At 42.0% G+C, this 19,320-nt stretch overlaps 1 protein-coding gene across 1 annotated transcript; it reads right to left on the bottom strand.

Moving 5' to 3' along the window:
* Positions 1-3,382: 3,382 nt before the first annotated feature.
* LOC116312326 (NLR family CARD domain-containing protein 3-like) lies at positions 3,383-14,692 on the bottom strand. The gene is made up of 14 exons (XM_039599352.1): positions 14,611-14,692; positions 14,415-14,531; positions 14,100-14,213; positions 13,719-13,835; positions 13,294-13,407; positions 11,940-12,056; positions 10,829-10,877; positions 10,518-10,731; positions 7,752-9,546; positions 6,101-6,268; positions 5,687-5,860; positions 5,385-5,558; positions 4,974-5,020; positions 3,383-4,871 (listed from the first exon to the last, which is right to left on the bottom strand). The coding sequence occupies exons 1-14, from the start codon at positions 14,652-14,654 to the stop codon at positions 4,309-4,311; spliced, it is 3,807 nt and encodes a 1,268-aa protein (XP_039455286.1). The 5' UTR covers positions 14,655-14,692; the 3' UTR covers positions 3,383-4,308.
* Positions 14,693-19,320: the final 4,628 nt, after the last annotated feature.

Here is a 19,320-nt window from a genome sequence, read left to right as displayed (position 1 = left end):
TGTGGCTGCTACGCCCCCATCTGGTCCTGCGTGTCTGGTCCTGTGCCTTCTGGTCCTGCTCATCCACATTCTGCAAGGCCTGCTCGTCCACGTCCAGCACCATACTGTCGACGGCCACTTTCCAGGCCATTGGCTGAGGATCTTTGCTGTCATTGGCAGCCTCCTGAACTATGTTGCCACCCCCGTTTCCCACGTGGTGGGCATCTGGACTTGCTTCACCTGCCGCTGCTTTCCTCACGGCTGGCACCCTGGACTGTCTCATCACCCCGCTGGCTCCACGGTCGGCCTCCAGAACTGCTCCGTTGCCACCACTGGCTCCGCGGTCAACCTCCTGAACTGTGCTGACACTTTCCGCGCAGTTGGCCCCCTTTATTGTATAGACCTGGACTCCTGTAATGTCGACCTCCGGGTTATCCCCTTGAACTGTGTGGGAACTGTTTCTGGAGTTTCAGTGCCTTTTGTGGACATTCTGTTTTGGATAGTTTCATGATCTCCAGCGCCTGTTGGGATATTCTGTTTAGGACTATTTCATGAGCTCCAGTGCTTTCTGTGAACATTTTGTTTTGGACCCAGAAAACACAAACCCTGGGTCCCCAGACCCAGTACTGTGAAAGTGGCATGTGTGGGTTGCTTTGCCTTTACTCTTCTGTCCAGTTCATCCCAAACCAGCTTGATGGGGTTTAAGTCTGGAGACTGTGCTGGCCACTCCATGTTTTCAAGGTTACCATCTTGCTCTTTTTTCCTGAGGTAGTTCTGGCATAGCTTGGACTTATGTTTTGGGTCATAATCCTGAATCCCTGACCGACTAGGTGCATACAAGAGGGTATTGCATGGCGCTGCAGAATGCTCTAGTAGCCATTTTGGTTCAGGCCCTGGGTACAGCAAAACAGCCCCAGACCATCACACGTCCTCCTCTATGTTTGACAGTTGATGCAACAAAGCTACTCGATGGCGTGCAAAGATCCTGCTTGAACCAAAGATTTCAAATTTGGATTCATCAGTCCATGATACCTTCTTCCAGTCTCCAGTAGTCCAGTGGCGGTGTTTCACAGCCCAGGCAAGCCTCTTTGTCTTATTCTGATGTTTTAGCAATGGCTTTCTTGCTGCAACTCGTCCTGTCAAACCTGCAGCTCGAAGTCTTCTCTTAACAGTTGAAACTGAGAGCTGCTTACTATGACCACTATTAAACTGTGCTTGAAGCTGTTGTTCTGCGAGCCGCCTATCACGCAAGCTGTTAACTTTCAGTAACTTGTCCTCTGATTCAGTTGTGGCTTTGGGTATGCCAGACCTCTTCCTGTCAGAATTTGCCCCAGTTTAAGTGCTATGATGGCCTGTCTCTCTTCCACTGTTAATTGCTTTTTTCTCCCCATTTTTGTAGCAACACCCTACTTTCTGCAGTTCAACTGATGCTCACAAGGGTATGGTACCACAGTGTGTTCCAGCACTGCTTTTATGTAGACAGAGGGGGTTGTAAGTAATCCAAAAAAGTTGGAACACCTGTACGAATTAGTAGCTCCAACTTTTAAGTCTTGATCAACCTCCATTGCTGCAGAACAGCTTTAAATTGTTAACCCATGTCGTGTTCTCTGAAAAAGGCCTTTTTGTTTAGTTCTGAAATGTAAATAATTTTTCACTTTTGGGTAACCTTTTTTTAACCTCTGGCAGTTCACCACTTACCTTTGTACCATTTAAACTATTCACTGGACGTGAACAACTTTACTTGCAATAAATAACTGGAAAAATTGGGGTGTTCTAAAACTTTTGACTGATAGTGTATGTAATTAAAAACAAACCCTCTCATCCCTGCAGGTGGTCTGTCCTTCAAGCTGAAGGAATATAATATATATAACAGTTTGCTCTACTTCTTAGGCACCCTCTTGATTGCCCCTTTCTGCAGCTCCGATAGTTGGCTAACTTCCTTCCATGCTACTTTGACCTTGGCCTCTAGTCTCCTAGGGTACTGGGTACTGCTCCTTGTGGCTGTTCATCTTGTAGCCAAGCATCTCACTGATCACTGCTGATCGGTGATCAGTGAAAAACATAAATACATGACATCTCACATCTCACAAGTCAGGTTATACAGTTATTTATTGTACATGTTGTCGTGTTTCACATCTCGACAAATTAAAGCAGAAATAATGAAAACTTAAAAAAAAAGATTCTGAGTAAAAAATTGCAGAAAATTAAAGTGATGTTGGTGACTGAAGAACAAAACAATGAAAATATGGGGAAGCTTTCTTTTTTCTTTTTTTTGTCCTGAAGTGGTACGCACTTTCAAATGCAACTTTGCAACCTGTGTTCAGTTTAAAACTTGTAGCCAAGTTTAAATGGATAATAACCTTTGACAGAAGAAGAAGAAATATTTTCAAGGGTAAGGACTACTAAGAAAATTAACTTCATGAACTTAGAGAAATGCATTGTCTTTACATGTATGCAGTTGCCATTGACTGGTTTTAGGATTTAAGGGTAGGAGAAGGGTTCGGTTCACATCTACCCTTTTTTATGTAATTTTGACCTACACCCTAACAAGTTCTGATAAAGGAAGAACGATAAATGCATTTAAGAGACTTTGAAAGGTAATATTGTAGAGTACTGAAACTATCCTTGCTTATGGCAAAAATACAATCTTACTCTAATCCTAGTACGACAAACAATGGATGTATGGAAGCAGATTATTATGTTCTTTAGAATCATTTGCCATATTCTATACTTTAAGTTAGGAGTTGAAAAACTGCCATTAAAGTATGATAATCCATGTAGTATGTTTTACTGCATTCTAGAAGGCAGATGGCCAAAAAGAGCAGTAATCCTCAGAGCCAAACTAGCAATACAAAAACTTTCAGATCACATCTCTTATATTAAATAGGGCAACCGTCCTCTTTTCCCCGGACATGTCCACTTTTCACGTTCTGTCCGGGGCGTCCGGGGAGATTTTCGAGATTGATAAAAATGTCCGTGTTTTCCTATAGTCCGAAAGAGGACCCATGTGTTTGAAGTCATCTCCAAACTGCTGCTTAGTGAGCGCTTGTTCTGCGCTCACAGACGGGACAGACAGTGTGCAGCAACGCGCCTAATGATGTTTAAAAGATCCCAAAGCGCAAATGCATCATTTAAGATGAACTGCAAAAGAAATTTCCCTCTTACCGGCCCAGTACTGGTAATTTTTCTTATGCAGATGAGGCATTATTTCTGTGCCATTATTTAATTCCAGAGGCTTTTAAGTTTGTTTGTTTTTTTTGTTTGTTTTTTTGCGCCCGTTGACTTGTAAAAGCCTATATGACATTTTTCGTCCACACGTAAACGGCGTTTCAAATCACCGAAAACGGAGATTTTTTAAATTTTCGAAAACTCAGTTTTTGCGTTTACGTGTGGACGAGGAATACGGAGTTCATCACGCAACGTCAAAGGTATGTGCCTTTTTTCACGCTGTGCGCCACGTTACTGTTTACATGAGATGAATTTCTACAATCGCGGATGGAGACAAAATACCGTTACTGTTAATCTGACTATCTTCAGGTTTTACACGCTTACATATATACACGCAGTTACTGTCCCTCCATTTAGAAAGGCAGAGGCGTCATGGTGTAATTATTTTACATGTAGTTGTTTTTTTCCTGTGTAATAATATTTAACATTGCTTTCAAAAATGCTTCTCTTTGCAAAATGGGTTCAAAAACATAAACAACTGTGGGATACTGTTTGTCCCTGATTTGCACAGGGGGAACCAATCGTGGCAGGATCAGCCTGATATTATTTGTATCCCACTGTAACTTTACTGTATAAACAGCCAACATCTCCAAAATGTTAGTAGTTAGTCATTATAATAAGTGTTTGTTAACTAAAAATCAAGAATGTGGGATACTGTTTGTTCGTGATTTGGACAGCCCAGCGCGTGCTCCCGACGCAGGGGAAACTAATTCTGTCGGGGAGACCTATCTTGGCACTTGTGCAGGTGTTGCCAAAGGGAAGATATGCTTCACCATATTTTTTAGTATTTGGCGATGCTTCATCCTCTGCTTTGCATTTGTGTGGGAGCCCCGTCGAAGCCCTGTCCATTATGCTAGCAGTGTCTAAGCATTCTTTGTCTTTTTCTTTTTTTATTAATTTAACACCCCCCGCCAATGGCTCTTCATGACTGAGCCAAGTGTTCTCTTTTTTGAAAAACAAAATATGGTCACCCTATATTAAAGCAGAAAGGAAATGTAATGTGTTGTTTGCTTATCCAGCAATTTTGCTAGAACTTTTTCTGAAATCCCATATCATATTTTCATTGTGGATGTTACAGACTGATGTGTGCAATTATTTGTCCTATACTGAACACAGAGACACAGAGGAGTCAATTGACAGCATCAAAGACTCGACGCCCAACCCAAACACAAATCCAAACCCAGCATACAGAGGTTCAGTGAATGAGGTGTCGAAGGTGTGGAGGTGGATCAGTTTGTCAGAAGAGACTCTGTAGAAGGACAGAGTGCCAGCAGGACAATCCACATACACTGCTACTCTGTTAGAGACCGAAGAGGGAGGGACTGATCTGATTTTGTTATTATGGCAGACAGAGAAGCCACCATCAGAGCATCGCAGACACCACGATTGATCATTCATTCCAAACCTGCAGTCTTCACTGTTTCCTTTCCGTTTTATTCCTCTGTAAGTTACGGCTATGTCAACTTCTCCTCTCCACTCCACCTCCCAGTAACAGCGACCAGTCAGGCGATTACTGCACAACAGCTGCTCCCTACGGTCAAATCTGTCTGAGTGATTGGGATAAGTTTGCTCCTTCTCTCCTACCAGCGTAACTTTTCTGTCGTTTTCAGAAAGTTTCAGCTTTCTGTGTGCTGTGTTTCTGTCCAGTGTAAGTTCACAGGCATCTGCCAGAAGAAAGAAGACAAAGCTGTAAAATAAATGACATAAAGAATATTCAAATACAAGGTTTCATATCATAAATTCCTATTAACCAAGTCCATGCTTACATTTTCTCAGACCAGGTTTTAACCTTTGTTCTCCACAGTTTTCCACCCTGGTGAAAAAACGACCCAGTTAGCTGATATGTTGTCTTTCATTATGAAAAGTGGAAGAGATGCTCTAAAATATAAGCTAATGTAGGACTATTAGCAGCCACCAATTAACCACACATGCTCTGAAAACTGAAACTTAAAATGCTATTTTTTTTCCCAGCTTCACTGACAGTGTTAAATCTATAACAGTATTGTAGAGAAGGGCTAAATAGTGTAAATTAGGCTTAATACATGTTGTCAAGTTTCAGAAGGGTTTAAATGCATGCCTGTTAAAATACATAAAAAGGCTAAGAGCCTCCATGGCATGTATTTTTCAAAAAATATTATTGTTTTTAAAAAAATGATTGGTGTCTTCATGAATCATACTTCAGAATGTCGAGTCTCCAGAGTGGGCTTTTCAGTCCAGTGGACAGCAGTCCTACTCCTGAGTCTCCTGGATGATTGTAGCTTAGGTCCAGCTTTCTAAGATGGGAGGGGTTAGATCTCAGAGCTGCAGCCAGAGAAGCACAGCCATCATGTCTGATCAGACAACCTGAGAGGCTGAAATTATTAAAAGAAATTGTATTTAAACAGTGTTATAGGTAAGCTTAAAACATTGGTCGGGATATACAGAAGCATCTGCAGAACACAGTCTTTAGAAAAAGAGAAATAAACATCTGATTTCTTACCTAAGAGTTTCAAGTTTACAGTGTGGGCTTTCCAGTCCAGCTAACAACCCTCTTACGCCAGAATCCTGCAAGTCATTGTTACTCAGATCCAGCTCTCTCAGGCTACAGGACTCAGAGCGGAGAACTGTGGACAGGGCTTCACTGCTTCTCCACGACAGTTTGCACACAGCCATCCTTTAGAGTTAGGGTTAGAGATAATATTTTAAACACACTTCATATTCGGTGTTACTGAATTAGCTTTGTGGTTGGACACATCTAGATCACTGCAAATGTTAATACAAAAACACAAAAATGCCACCGCCCTAAATTAATTAACAAATTATGTCCCAATTTTATTTAATAGAAATTAATTTGACAATTTAAGCATTACTGTTGCCAAATTTGAAGTGTGATACTTTGCAAAGGATTCCTAACCTGAGAATTTCCAGTTTACAGTGTGCACTCTTCAGTCCCACAGATAGCTGCAGCATTCCTGAATCTTGCAGGTCATTGTTACTAAGGTCCAGCTCTTTCAGACTAGAAAATTGGAGAATTGAGGAAAGATCTTTCCAGCTTCCCCCTGACAGGTTACAAGCACCTAGCCTAAGCAGGAAATAGTAATTACAAATGTTTAATATGTTCAGTTATGGTATTATTAGAGATGGCACGATACCACTTTTTTGTGTCTGATACTGATATCATAAGTTTGGATATCTGCCGATACCGATATGAATCCGATATAGTGTATTTTTTAATCAACAATACTGTTTTTAAATATCTTGCTGCATTTTGTATAAATTCATACTCAAGTTTTAAAAAACAAAACACTAAAGCTATTCTGTTATACCTGTATGCAAAAAATATACTGCACCCAAAATATTTCATAGTTCAGCATTACTGATCAATCTAATAAACTTAAACCTGCACCATCCTCCCTATTCTGGTATTTTAGAGAGTACTTAGCAGAAATATTAAACAACCTAACTAACAGGGTTGCCATCTCCCAGCAAAAAAAAAATAGGGAACCACCCCCCACCCTCGGCCTTGTGATGCGTAATCGACGTAATCAACTTTAATTTAATGCACTTGTAAAAAAAAAAAAAAAAAAAAAAATGCACAGAAATCAATTAATTTTCTACAATAATGAAATAGATTCAACATCTTTCTTCAACATAATTGCAGACTGCACAGATGGTACCTTCCCAAAGGAAAACGTACTATAGCTTACTAGGGTATATTAGACTTAATAGTTACTATATTCGGAAATGGACTTCTATACATTTTACATCAGATTAATACTTTGGGTGTAAGATTCAGATAATTATTTATTAAAAGCTAGACATTTTAAACCAGAATAAGAAAGAAAAGTATTTCTTTGTGCCCCCCGTTCCCTGTTAATGCCCTACCTGCCCCCCTGGCAAAACTTTGCTAGACCCGCCCCTGCACAGTTACCAGCTGTCAGCTACGTAGAAAAGGATCCTGGTGTAGAAAGTAATATTAAATAAATTCTAACAACAGCTTATCAAGCTTAAACGTGCTGCTGTTGTTCAGCCGCTGGTTTCCTCTTTCTGGTGCAAAATGGGCGATAAACAAACAAGAGAGACAGGAGTCGCGACAGAAAAGCCGATCATTGATCAGTTTCATGATTGAAGTAGCAACAGGAGAGGGAGGGGGAGAGAATGAGAGGCAGTCATAAGCTTAACGTGGGAATGCTTTACAAACATTCAGAGATGAACTTACACACTTGCTTTACTTCTCTCTGGGATAACTTTTCACGGAGATGAAATACCGGTTTGGTAGCGAGTCTCCAAATGCTCAACCAGACCGCCGAGAGGTCTCGCACGCCACAGCCACTCTATCACGTGACGCATACTGCTCCGACGTGCTAAGGTTATGAGCTGAGTTACGCCATGTCGCAAGTTTTGTGAAGTGCTTTTGTGATATTTAATGGATCGGATTACATTTTTTAATTTCTCTCCGATATCCGATCCAGTAATTTAGGTCAGTATCGGACCGATACCGATACGTAATATTGGATCGGTCCATCTCTAGTTATTATATTATATATATCATGTCATCCACTTACAGAGCTCTGTTGGAGGCTTTGACCACTGGCAGTAGCCTTAGAAAAGCTTCTTCTGAAGCAGAGTATTTCTTCAAGTCAAATATGTCCAGATCTTCATCTGATGACAGTAAGATGAAGACCAGAGCTGACCACTGAGCAGAAGACAATTTATCTGTAGAGAGACTTCCTGAACTCAGGAACTGTTGAATCTCCTCCACTAGAGAACAATCATTCAGTTCATTCAGACAGTGGAACAGATTGATGTTTTGCTCAGTAGCCTCATTATCATTGATCTTTTTCTTTATATACTTGGCCGTTTTCTGATTGGACTCTGAACCTACTGTTTTCTGGAGTCCTCTTAAGAGACTCTGACTGCTCGGCAGTGAAAGCCCAAGGAAGAAGCGGAGGAACAAGTCCAGGTGTCCATTTGGACTCTGTAAGGCCTTGTCCACAGCAATCTGATGAAGGAGTTTTAGACTAGATTTGTTTTTAAAGACCTTAGGCTTCTTAGAAGCCATTTGATCTTCCAGCATGTTGACCCCAGAGTTGATGAATGTAAGATGGACATGAAGAGCAGCCAGAAACTCCTGAACACTCAGATGGATGAAGCAGAACACCTTGTTCTGGTACAGCCCTCTCTCCTCTTTAAAGATCTGTGTGAACACTCCTGAGTACACTGAGGCTGCCCTGATGTCAATGCCACACTCTGTCAGGTCTGATTCATAGAAGATCAGGTTTCCTTTCTGCAGCTGATCAAAAGCCAATTTTCCCAGAGACTCAATCATCTTCTTGCTCTCTGGACTCCAGTGCTGATCTATCTCAGTTCCTTCGTCATACTTGACCTTCTTCATTTTGGCTTGAACCACCAGGAAGTGAATGTACATCTCAGTCAGGGTCTTGGGCAGCGCTCCCCCCTCTCTGGTTTTCAGCACATCCTCCAGAACTGTAGCAGTGATCCAGCAGAAGACTGGGATGTGGCACATGATGTGGAGGCTTCGTGATTTGTTGATGTGGGAGATGATCCTGTTGGCCTGCTCCTTTTCTTTGAATCTCTTTCTGAAGTACTCCTCCTTCTGTGGGTCAGTGAACCCTCTTACCTCTGTCACCCTGTGAACAGACTGGGAAAGAATCTGATTGGCTGCTGCAGGTCGTGTGGTTATCCAGAGGCGAGCAGAAGGAAGCAGCTTTCCCCTGATGAGGTTTGTCAGCAGCACATCCACTGAGGTGGACTTTCTAGGGTCAGTGAGGATTTTAGTTTTGTGGAAGTCCAGAGGAAGTCGACACTCATCCAGACCATCAAAGATGAACACAACCTGGAAGTCTTCAAAGCTGCAGATTCCTGCTTCTTTGGTTTCAGTAAAGAAGTGATGAACAAGTTCCACCAAACTGAACTTTTTCTCTTTCAGCACATTCAGCTCTCTGAAAGTGAATGGAAACATGAACTGGATGTCCTGGTTGACTTTGTCTTCAGCCCAGTCCAGAGTGAACTTCTGTGTTAGGACTGTTTTACCAATGCCAGCCACTCCTTTTGTCAGCACTGTTCTGATTGGTTCATCTCTTCCAGGTGAGACTGTAAAGATGTCTTCTTGTCGGATTGTTGTTTCTGGTCTGTCTGGTTTCCTGGATGCTGTTTCAATCTGTCTGACCTCATGTTCATCACTGGCCTCTGCAGTCCCTCCCTCTGTGATGTAGAGCTCTGTGTAGATCTGATTCAGAAGGGTTGGGTTTCCTGCTTTAGCAATCCCCTCGAACACACACTGGAACTTCGTCTTTAGGCTAGACTTCAGCTTATATTGACACACAGTATTATGAGTTCCTAAATAAAAAAACAAAGAGAAATTAAAACCTGTTAAATCTCACGAATATGAAAAGCTCAACAACAAGTAGCTTAACAAATATGCAGCTACTGAAAATCCCGTAAACACAATGTGTTTAAACAAGTACATGCACCAGGTTGAAAGGCAGCCTGTCCTTGTAGCACACCTATTTTTCTAGTGTGTTTAACACCATTCAAGCCTGCATTTTGAAACACAAACTCAAAATGGGAGTTCATTCCACCTTCACTTTGTAGATACATAACTAGCCAAAGGGACGACCACAGTTAAACTGTGAGGCTGTGTTTCTGAGTGAGTGGTGAGCATCATTTAAGTCAGGGAACTATTCTGGCTGTTTTCCCGAACAACAAGGTGATACTGACATAATGACTTTAAGGCCGGTAACTAAAAATCACTAACACGGTCGAGCTGGAGGTGTTAGAGAAGGTGTTTATTACTGCAAAAATGCCTGACAAAACATACCATCACCCATCTTAAAAACCAATACTGTGCTGAGAATGTGGCTGGATTTGAAAGTGAGAAAGAATTACAAAGAGAGAAAGCTAAAAAACCAGAGTGTCGATCGTGTACTGGCGGCTTTGCGCTGTCACTCTGTCACTTTGGGGCAGAAACTTGAAAGATATGTATACGGTGAGGTAAGTAGTAGAATATTGGACCTGTAAGGCACCCAGTTGACTCCCAGGACCCATGGAGTCACCAAGAATCACCTTCCTTGCTCTTCCACAACAGAAAAGATCATTTACCATTCTGGGAAACTAAGGCTTTGGGGACCTTAACATCCACAGAAGAAAAGGGCCGTGCTGCTCTCCATGTTGGAAAGTTAAACATTTCAAGGAGAATGAGAGCAAGCGAGAGAAATGTCAGAATTGTCACCACCACAGGTTCAAAGCCTATGCCCTGTACGAGGCAGTAAGTAAGTGACATCACATCAACGTTACTGAAATACTCGTACTGCTCCGGAGATGGTCGGCCAGCTCCTTCTCTTTCATTCTTCTCAAGAAATAAAGTGTGATTTTCAAAAATGATTCTCTGCTGCTCCTCCTCTCCTCCACATCTTCACCATCTGCTCTCTCACTCTCCAATCCCGCTGAGTCATCTGGGCTCAGAATCCTCTGGAATTTTTTCAGCTCATCCTTCACAAAACTGATGATGCTCTCCTCCAGTTTCTGGAAAAGAAATATTAATGCATGTAGCCTGAAGGTTGTTCCAACCAGAATAGCAATCACTGATGACGATAAGTGCAGTGGGTGAACATTTACACACAGTGAAGATGGAGTCGAGGTCTTTTTGATCCTGCTGGGCATGCTGAACTCTAGAGAGACACATAAAATATTTATGTTTATTTTAGTTATCATGTGAAGTTGCTTAAGGATAACAGGTTCAAAATAAAGCTTTTACAGGACTCTGCAGTCCAGTAAAAATGTAAACGTACCATCTTCAACAGCAGGAACATGAAGTAATGGTTTTCTGTATGACTTTATGAGTCTCTCACATCATTGTGGAGGAATTTTGGCCTGTCTTCTTTGTAATGTTGTTTCACTTCATTGAGGTTTGTGTGCATTTGTTCATGCACAGATTTCTTGAGGTTCTGTCACAGTGTCTGGACTTTAACTGCATCATTGCAACATCTATTTTTTTTTTCTTTCTTCACACTTTCTGCTGTAGACTGTTTGGTGTGCCTGAAATAATGTACCATAGCATCAAACCGTTTTAGCCAAGATTTAACAGTTGGACAGATGCCATTATCTATGACTAAAAGACTTGTACTTGTATTGTAATAGTTCATTTTTAACTCAATTACTGCCAAGTGCCCAAGTCCTTTGACTGCAAAACAACCCCAAATTATCACCCCTCCACCACTGTGCTGAGAACTGGTCTGAGGTGTTTCTGCTCCACTTGGTCTTTTTCTGTCTAAGACAGCAACGTATCCCCAACCTGGAGTGGGCACTCCACCCTTTTCCAGCTGCATCCAGCTGTTCAGACTTGATAATTCTAATTCAATTCTAACTCACCTCCACTGATTTGCACATGGCTACAAACCACGCCAGTGTGAATTGGAGGTCATAGCGCCAACCTTCCACCCCCTCACTGTTTGTCCGGCTGTATTTTGTTGAGAGCAGTTTTACTTTTGCTAAAGAGCTGTGAGCATAAAAATCTACATCATAGCCCTTTATTAGAAATGTGTTCGATTTTAGACTAATAGAAAGATAATGCTGATACAAACAGAAACATATTTCAGTTAGATAACACGCTTTATGGACTAGATTAGTATTAGTTAGTCCAAGTATAAATCCTCCTGCTATAATGGCTGCACCAATCTATCAAAAATTTTAAGGGGCTTTCTCAGATACATCTGCACACTTTGAGCTCTTACCCTGGATCATCAGGCTTCTGTTCATGTTTAAAGTCAGCATGTGGACCCTTGGACCGCTCGCTCTGCATGGACACACTGCTGGATACAGGAGAGTGCTGCTGCTGTTGTCTGACCTTCCTACAATCACAGGAGGATATTTCAGTTAGCCAGCAGTGTGAACCACAGTGATAAAATACGTATAATACAAAGCACCATGCTAGAGATAATCATAAATGAATAAAAGTAATAAGCCATGTTAAAAATCCTTGATTAGACCAGCATGTTTAAATGCAATGCTAAAACTTAATATATCGTATTTTTCCATATTTTTCGAACTATAAGGCGCATTTAAAATCCTTTAATTTTCTCAAAAATCAATAGCGTGCCTTATAATCTGGTGCCCTTTATGTATGAATTCTGATTGTGCTTTCCGACCTCAAACCTTTGGTAAGCTACGAAGTCGCACCGCTTGATGGATTGTCGGAGCATTTCGCTACCGTAGTCAGGAGCTTTGCACAGTAATCTGTGTCCAAACTCTGCTTCAGGTCCCAAAGTCAAACGCACACTGCGCCATCACTGAGAGTTAAAAACTGTCTAAATTCTTTCATCCTTAACAAAATGATGAGCGTTGCTGCTTTAAAAGGTGTAACAATTAAGTTTAACATTCAGACATCCATGAAAACAGAATTTATTAAATTTAACTGCGTTAGAAGTTAACAGCAAGTTAGCTCGCTAGTTTCCACCTAAACATGATATAGCATGTTCTGACTGAGAGATTTCTGAAAAATTAAAACATGCAGCCCTGCTATCACTTTAGACAGAAATGAAGACAGAAAACTAAACAGCAGTGACTTTTGTAGGGTTAATGAAGTTGGACTAGCTGGTATAAAGATGTGCTACGTGATTGCTAGCGACACAGCTATGTTAGCATAACATAAACACAGTGAAGCTGGAGGAAGAATGCTAACTTTTTTCCACCCTATAAAAATTAACGCTAGCGTTCCCGATGGTTAGGGGCAAATGCAATGGCATCGCAGGACGGTGTAAATGAACCAAACTTCAGTGAGGAGAACAACTAAGATAATCCATCCACAATATGAGGTTAGTCATTAATATACTGCAACAACATGGGAATAGAGCAGCTGCGAGAAAATTCAATATTAATGAATCAAGGGCACAGAAGTGGAGAAAGCAAGAAGAATGAGTTGAGTAAAGTTTGACTTACTCATTTCTGACTGGACTGTTTTGTTTCGCTTAATGCGTCTTATAATCAAGTGCGCCTTATGGTCTGATACATTTATTCGGATATAAAATTGATGGTTAAAATATGTGCAGTACTCTGTATCAGATAACTCATGCACCTTTGAGTCCTTACCCTGGGTCAGACTTCTGTTCATGTTTAAAGTCAACATGTGGACCCTTGGACCGCTCGCTCTGCATGGACACACTGCTAGATACAGGAGAGTGCTGCTGCTGTTGTCTGACCTTCCTACAATCACAGGGGGAGAGATTTCAGTTAGCAAGCACACAGGGTGAACCACAGTGGTAAAAGACACAAAGTGCTGTAATAGTTGCAGCAAGCATAAAGAATCGAATGGGACTGGTCATGTTATAAGTGGTGGGAACAAGTTGGCATTTGCAAATGCAATAATAAAACATAACCTATTCAGTCTTCTCACTGATCAATCCATCCATCCTTTTTCTGCTGCTTCTGATCTATATGTGGATAAAAACCTGATTCTAAAATATGTGTAATGTCTGTTTCAGATAAGTCCTGAACCGTCCCTGCTGAGCTCTTACCTTGCATCATCAGGGCTCTGTTCATGTTTAAAGTCGACATGTGGACCCTTTGACCGATCGCTCTTCATGGACACACTGCTGGATACAGAAGAGTGTGGTCTCTGCTGCAGGATTTTCCTTTAAATATAGGAACACATTTATGTTAGACACCATCCTATGCGACCTGTCTTAGTACCTGTCTGTTAGGATGAGTAAGTAAATCCTCCTGCTAAAAAAACATAAAGCCATGGAATGGTTAGAGCATGCTATAAAGAATTTAAACCATGTTAAATAAAGTGGATAAAACTGGTATTTCTAAATGCAGTGCTAAAACATCTATCCATCCATTTTCTGCCCCTCTGAAACTGTAAAAAAGCTGCACCTTCAGTTTGCAGTCCTTACCCAAGGTCACACCTCTGTTCACGTTTAAAGTCGACATGTGGACCCTTGGACCGCTCACTCTGCATGGACACACTGCTGGATACAGGCGAGTGTGGTCTCTGCTGCAGGCTCCTCCTGCAAACACAAGGACTCATTTATCCTGAATAAGAACTCATTAATAACCTGAAACAGTGATCACATAAAGAAAAACTCTGAACACTCTTCTAAACTTTTTTCTAAATATTAAGATAAATAAATAAAGATCAATATTTCTTTCAACATTGTTAAGAAATCATTTTGTCTAACAAATCTGTTTTAGTTCCTTTGACTTCTTACTTTGGATCAACAGGGTGATGTCCATCTTTGAGGTCAACATGTGGACCCTTGGACCAATCGCTCTCCATGGAGACACAGCTGGGTACAGGCGAGTCCCGTTTGCGGTGTTTGATCTTCCTATTATATATAATAATTCAACTTGAGTGCTTAACTAGAAGAGATAAGATGATGCGTCATGGGTGGTTGGTCATCTCACCTCTGCAGTTTGGTTCGACTCTCATGTTCCCCGCACTGATCCATAGCAGAACCCAAACCTTCACACAAGTCAGATTTAACATCACAGGACACATTGGTTCTGACTGCTGTCAGCAATTCAAACAATTACAAAAAGTTTGGATTCGTTTTGATATTCAAAACGTAAACTGGTCTTTGTTAACATAATACCAATATATGTTAATACCTTGACATAAAACAAACAAAGATAAGAAACACATTACAGAAATACTGTGTGTGTGATAGTGTTTGATTTCCTTTCATGTCGTTTTATCTTGGCGGTAGGGTTTTAATCACATTGAGCAATAGGGATATCAGGAACCTTTTTGTGATTTTGATACCTCAGAAAAATAAAACCTTGAACTTTGATTTTGTATGATACGAATTATAGCTGCTGATCGGCGTGATAGCATTCTGTTTGTTGTAAAAACTGTAAATGTCATTATATCAAAGGACATTTATTTATATGTAAAAAGTTGTGTTGTTTGTTTGTTTCAAATTTTTTGTATGCCATCTGGTTACTGAAGCTTCCTGTTGTGTCAAAGTCAAATTTGACTCATTAAGGATTATAAAAATGATAGAAACAGAACAAAACAAGTAGCAAGTCTAATTTTTTAAATCTGGAGTAAGGTTGATCATAATACTACCAATAACCCTTTTGATGAGTTCCCCTAATACTCAAGACCAATTAATCAAACTCATGGCTGGAAACAAAATATCTCTCCATCACAGAGATGGTTGTAATGTGAAGGTCCCCACTCTGAAAAAAAAACGTTTTCCAAAAATAACCATAACAATTGACATTTGGACTTTTTGTAGAAGACAGTTTTGAACTGAAAGCTTTTGAGAACAAATCAAATAGACTGATGTGTTGCGATAGCCCAACATAAACCAGTGAAAAGGTCATTTAGTCATCTGAATATCAGTTCTTGCAGACCAGCTTGAACCTCCGTTAGCGTAACGATTTTCTAACAGAGAGCATCCTGAGACAGCAGATGGTCACATGAATGAAAATGCATGAACAGACAAAAATGCCCCTGAACACACCTCTGCAGCAACACACAACAAAATCCTACAAAGACTTGGAAGCTGTTTGGTCATACCTGCTCACAGTGAAGAGGCAGGAAGCAGTTTGTGTTACTGTTCGATGGAAGAAATAGTCTGTGTGAAGTTCATCTTAAACAACTGCTTCTAATGTAAAGCAACTAAAAGCAAGACTAAACAGGAGCTCGCTGGTCTGCAGATTCAATCTAATCACCACATTCACCTTTAATTTTTATTATTTAAGGTCATACGATAACCACATGCCACTGAACTTTGAACCTGCTGTTGTGGAACATTAACAGACAGTAAGACAAGCTTACAGTGGAACTTACAATCCTTCTGGGCCTTTTCCAGAAGGCAGGTTTTAGACAGTCTGAGTATGTTTCTTTATTTTCTTACAGGTGCAGTAGTTGTCAATACATTGTGCATTTCTATTTGTATTTTATTATATTTTCCCCGCCTTTCCCATGCAAAAGCTGATAGACAGGATTAAAAAAAAGGACCAGATACACGATCAGAGGAATTGGTGCTCAAGATCTGTGGTGCTGTTTTTTTCTAACATTACAGCAACATTAGAGTTCTGAAAGATTAAACTTGATGTATTTAAAATTGGTTACTCACTGTATACACACAGACTCTGACCCAAAGAGCAATAAAAGAGGTTTAGAAATCACTTAGTCACCAGATGAATGTGAAATTTTACAGATCTTCTTACTTCTAACTTCTAATAGATAGTGGTTTTAAAATGGCTACAAATGTGACCATGTGACCATGATCAATCTTCTTATCTATGCAGTTCCCAATTACTCCATCTGTGTAAAACAGACTTAGTGGTGTTAGAGGCAAGCACAAAAACTAGTGCTGTCAGCGTTAATCTCGTTAAAATGACGGTAACGCCATAATTGCATTAACACGGCAAATCTCCGTTAACAAGTTACTGCGGATCGCCCCATGCGTGGGGCTGGACACCATGATTAACGCTGACAGCACTAATAAAAACATTAGTGCATTTTCTACATCACCAAAATCGATGTACGCCCCTCTGATCAGAGTTAGCTCTGTGAGCTCTGAGTATGTTCACCCTGAGTTAAATGACCAGGCTGCCAAGGAGTCCAAGTAGTTTTAGTAGCTCAGATACCGTGACTCATCATCAGTGATCGGAATAACGGCGTTACAAGTAACGGTGTTACTTTTTTCAGTAACGAGCAATCTAACTAATTACTATTTCTATCGTTACAACGCTGTTACCGTTACTAACAAGAAAATGCGGTGCTGTCGCGTTACTATTTTTCAACAAACAGACAGCTGAAGCTGTCTTCAGCTTACTGCACGTAAGTAATCTGAGCACTACAGCTTTAAGCAGGTGCGCGCACTCCCGCGGACAGCAATCACAATCACTTTTTGGCACAACACCTGGAGCTAGGGGGCAAAAAAATCGCATGAGTGCTGCTGTTTGACTGAGGAAGAATAAAGTAGTCGTGGTAAGCCAATCACACGACCACTTTAAGATGACAAAGTAACAAGGTGATATATACCAGTTGTGTTGATAGGCCACATAAAACCAGAGTCATGATAATCAATATATACGCGGTGTTTTTTCCTCAATAGTTTCGTCACGTTTACTGTCTAAGGGCAGCGCTAGCAAGCACAAGCTCTGCTTATGACCAAAAAATAAAAAAACAAAACAAAAAACAGCCCTTTCGTGTTGGTGGAAAAATGCACCATGTCGACCAATCAAAAATGATATGGCAACATGACATTTGGTTGTTTAGAAAGAGGGGGAAGGTTTAGGAGTGACGGCGAGAGAGAGAGTGAAAGAAAGACAGCAGAAAAAGAGAGAGAGTTTTGAGATGTGAGAGATTTGTGACATTCAGCATGTTTGGAGTGTGTCTCTCACTAGTAAAGTTAACCCAGACAACAAAGTAAAGCTAGTTTTCGGCTACAAGCCCGACACGGAACCGGACGTATTAGCCAGAGGTCCCTTTACTACGGTTCGGAGCCATTTTATATACGCTTATATATAGTTTTCTATACGAGGTCGCTGCAAAAAGTGCAGCCTTACCTAATGTCCATCCCTACTGTTACTCATTTTATATTAATATTTAAAAATCTAGTTGGTATTGGTATAGTGAGTATCCTTCAGTAATAATAATAAATCACACAGCAACAGTACATTCATGTAGTTGTAAAAAGCATGATAATATATTAAGTAATCCAAAGTATTCAGAATACGTTACTCTCACTGAGTAACATAACAGAATAAGTCACAAAATACATTTTGGGGCATGTATTCTGTAATCTGTAGTGGAATACATTTTAAAAGTAACTTTCCCAACACTGAGCATGTAGTAAATGTCCGAAAACAAGATAACCACAAAAACTGGAGCACAGGGAGCAAATCAAAAACAGTTCGGGAGGCCGACCCGGAGGATGGCAACACCATTGCGCCAAACAGTTCAGTTCAGGAGGCCGACCGTGCGGGCGGCAACGGCGGCGACTCAGGCGAATGGGATCCGGGGGCCGACCGTGCGGGCGGCAACGGCGGCGACTCAGGCGAAAGGGATCCGGGGGCCGATCGTGCGGGCGGCAACGGCGGCGACTCAGGCGAAAGGGATCCGGGGGCCGATCGTGCGGGCGGGCGGCGGCGACTCAGGCGAAAGGATCCGGGGCCGACCGTGCGGGCGGCAACGGCGGCGACTCAGGCGAAAGGGATCCGGGGGCCGACCGTGCGGGCGGCAACGGCGGCGACTCAGGCGAAAGGGATCCGGGGGCCGATCGTGCGGGCGGCAGCGTTGGCGACGGGCAAACAGTTCAGGGGGCCGACCACGCGGAAGGCAGTGGCGGCAACAGAGCCGGTCCGGAGGTCGGCCGCGAAGCCAGCGGTGGCGGCGAATTCTTTCAGGGGGCCGCCCTCGACGGCCATGATGCTGACCCAGAGGCCTGGAAAGCGGCCAACAAGGCAAGTGAGGAGGCACAGGTCGAGCTGGCTCTGATGGCAGTGTTGCTACTGCGGGACCAGACGAGGCAGGACCAGATGCTGAAGCCAGACCAGACGGGGATGAAGACTCGGGCGAGGCGAGGACGAAGACGAAGCGGAGGCTGGGCCAGACGGAGCTGATGAGGCAGAGGCTGGACCAGACGAGGCGGAGGCTGAGGCCGAAGCTGGACCAGGCGAAGACAAAGCCGACACAGAGGCTGGGTCAAATGAAGCTGATGACGCTGAAGAGGAGGCCACTGCAGGCGACGCCGAAGCCGATGATGAGGCTGGACCAGGCGAAGCTGAAGCGGGAGCTGGACCAGGCGAGGATGAGGGCGAAGACACGGAACTGAAAATACTGACACTAAGATGTGGACCTCAAACACAACACAGAGTACACAGAGATGAGCACAGAGAGAGGCAGAGAACAAGAATGAATACACGAGAGGATGAGGAGAACAGAACACAAGGGATGGGAACACGGTATCAGAACAAACACCACAATATAAGCAAGGACACAGGGGGGAATCCAAATACCAAACCAAACAATCCTATGAACATAAAGAACATAATACAAAACCAGGAAAACTAAGAACACTGGGTTAAAATGACCCAGGACCATGACACATACAGCCCCGATTTGCAGGCGCTGTGCGCAGAGGTTCGGGAGCA

This window comes from Oreochromis aureus, linkage group 15, assembly GCF_013358895.1.
Source record: "Oreochromis aureus strain Israel breed Guangdong linkage group 15, ZZ_aureus, whole genome shotgun sequence".
In the NCBI taxonomy this organism is placed as follows: Eukaryota; Metazoa; Chordata; class Actinopteri; order Cichliformes; family Cichlidae; genus Oreochromis; species Oreochromis aureus.
The sequence above is the reverse complement of the archived record's forward strand: the minus strand, read 5'-3'. Positions and strand labels throughout refer to the sequence as shown.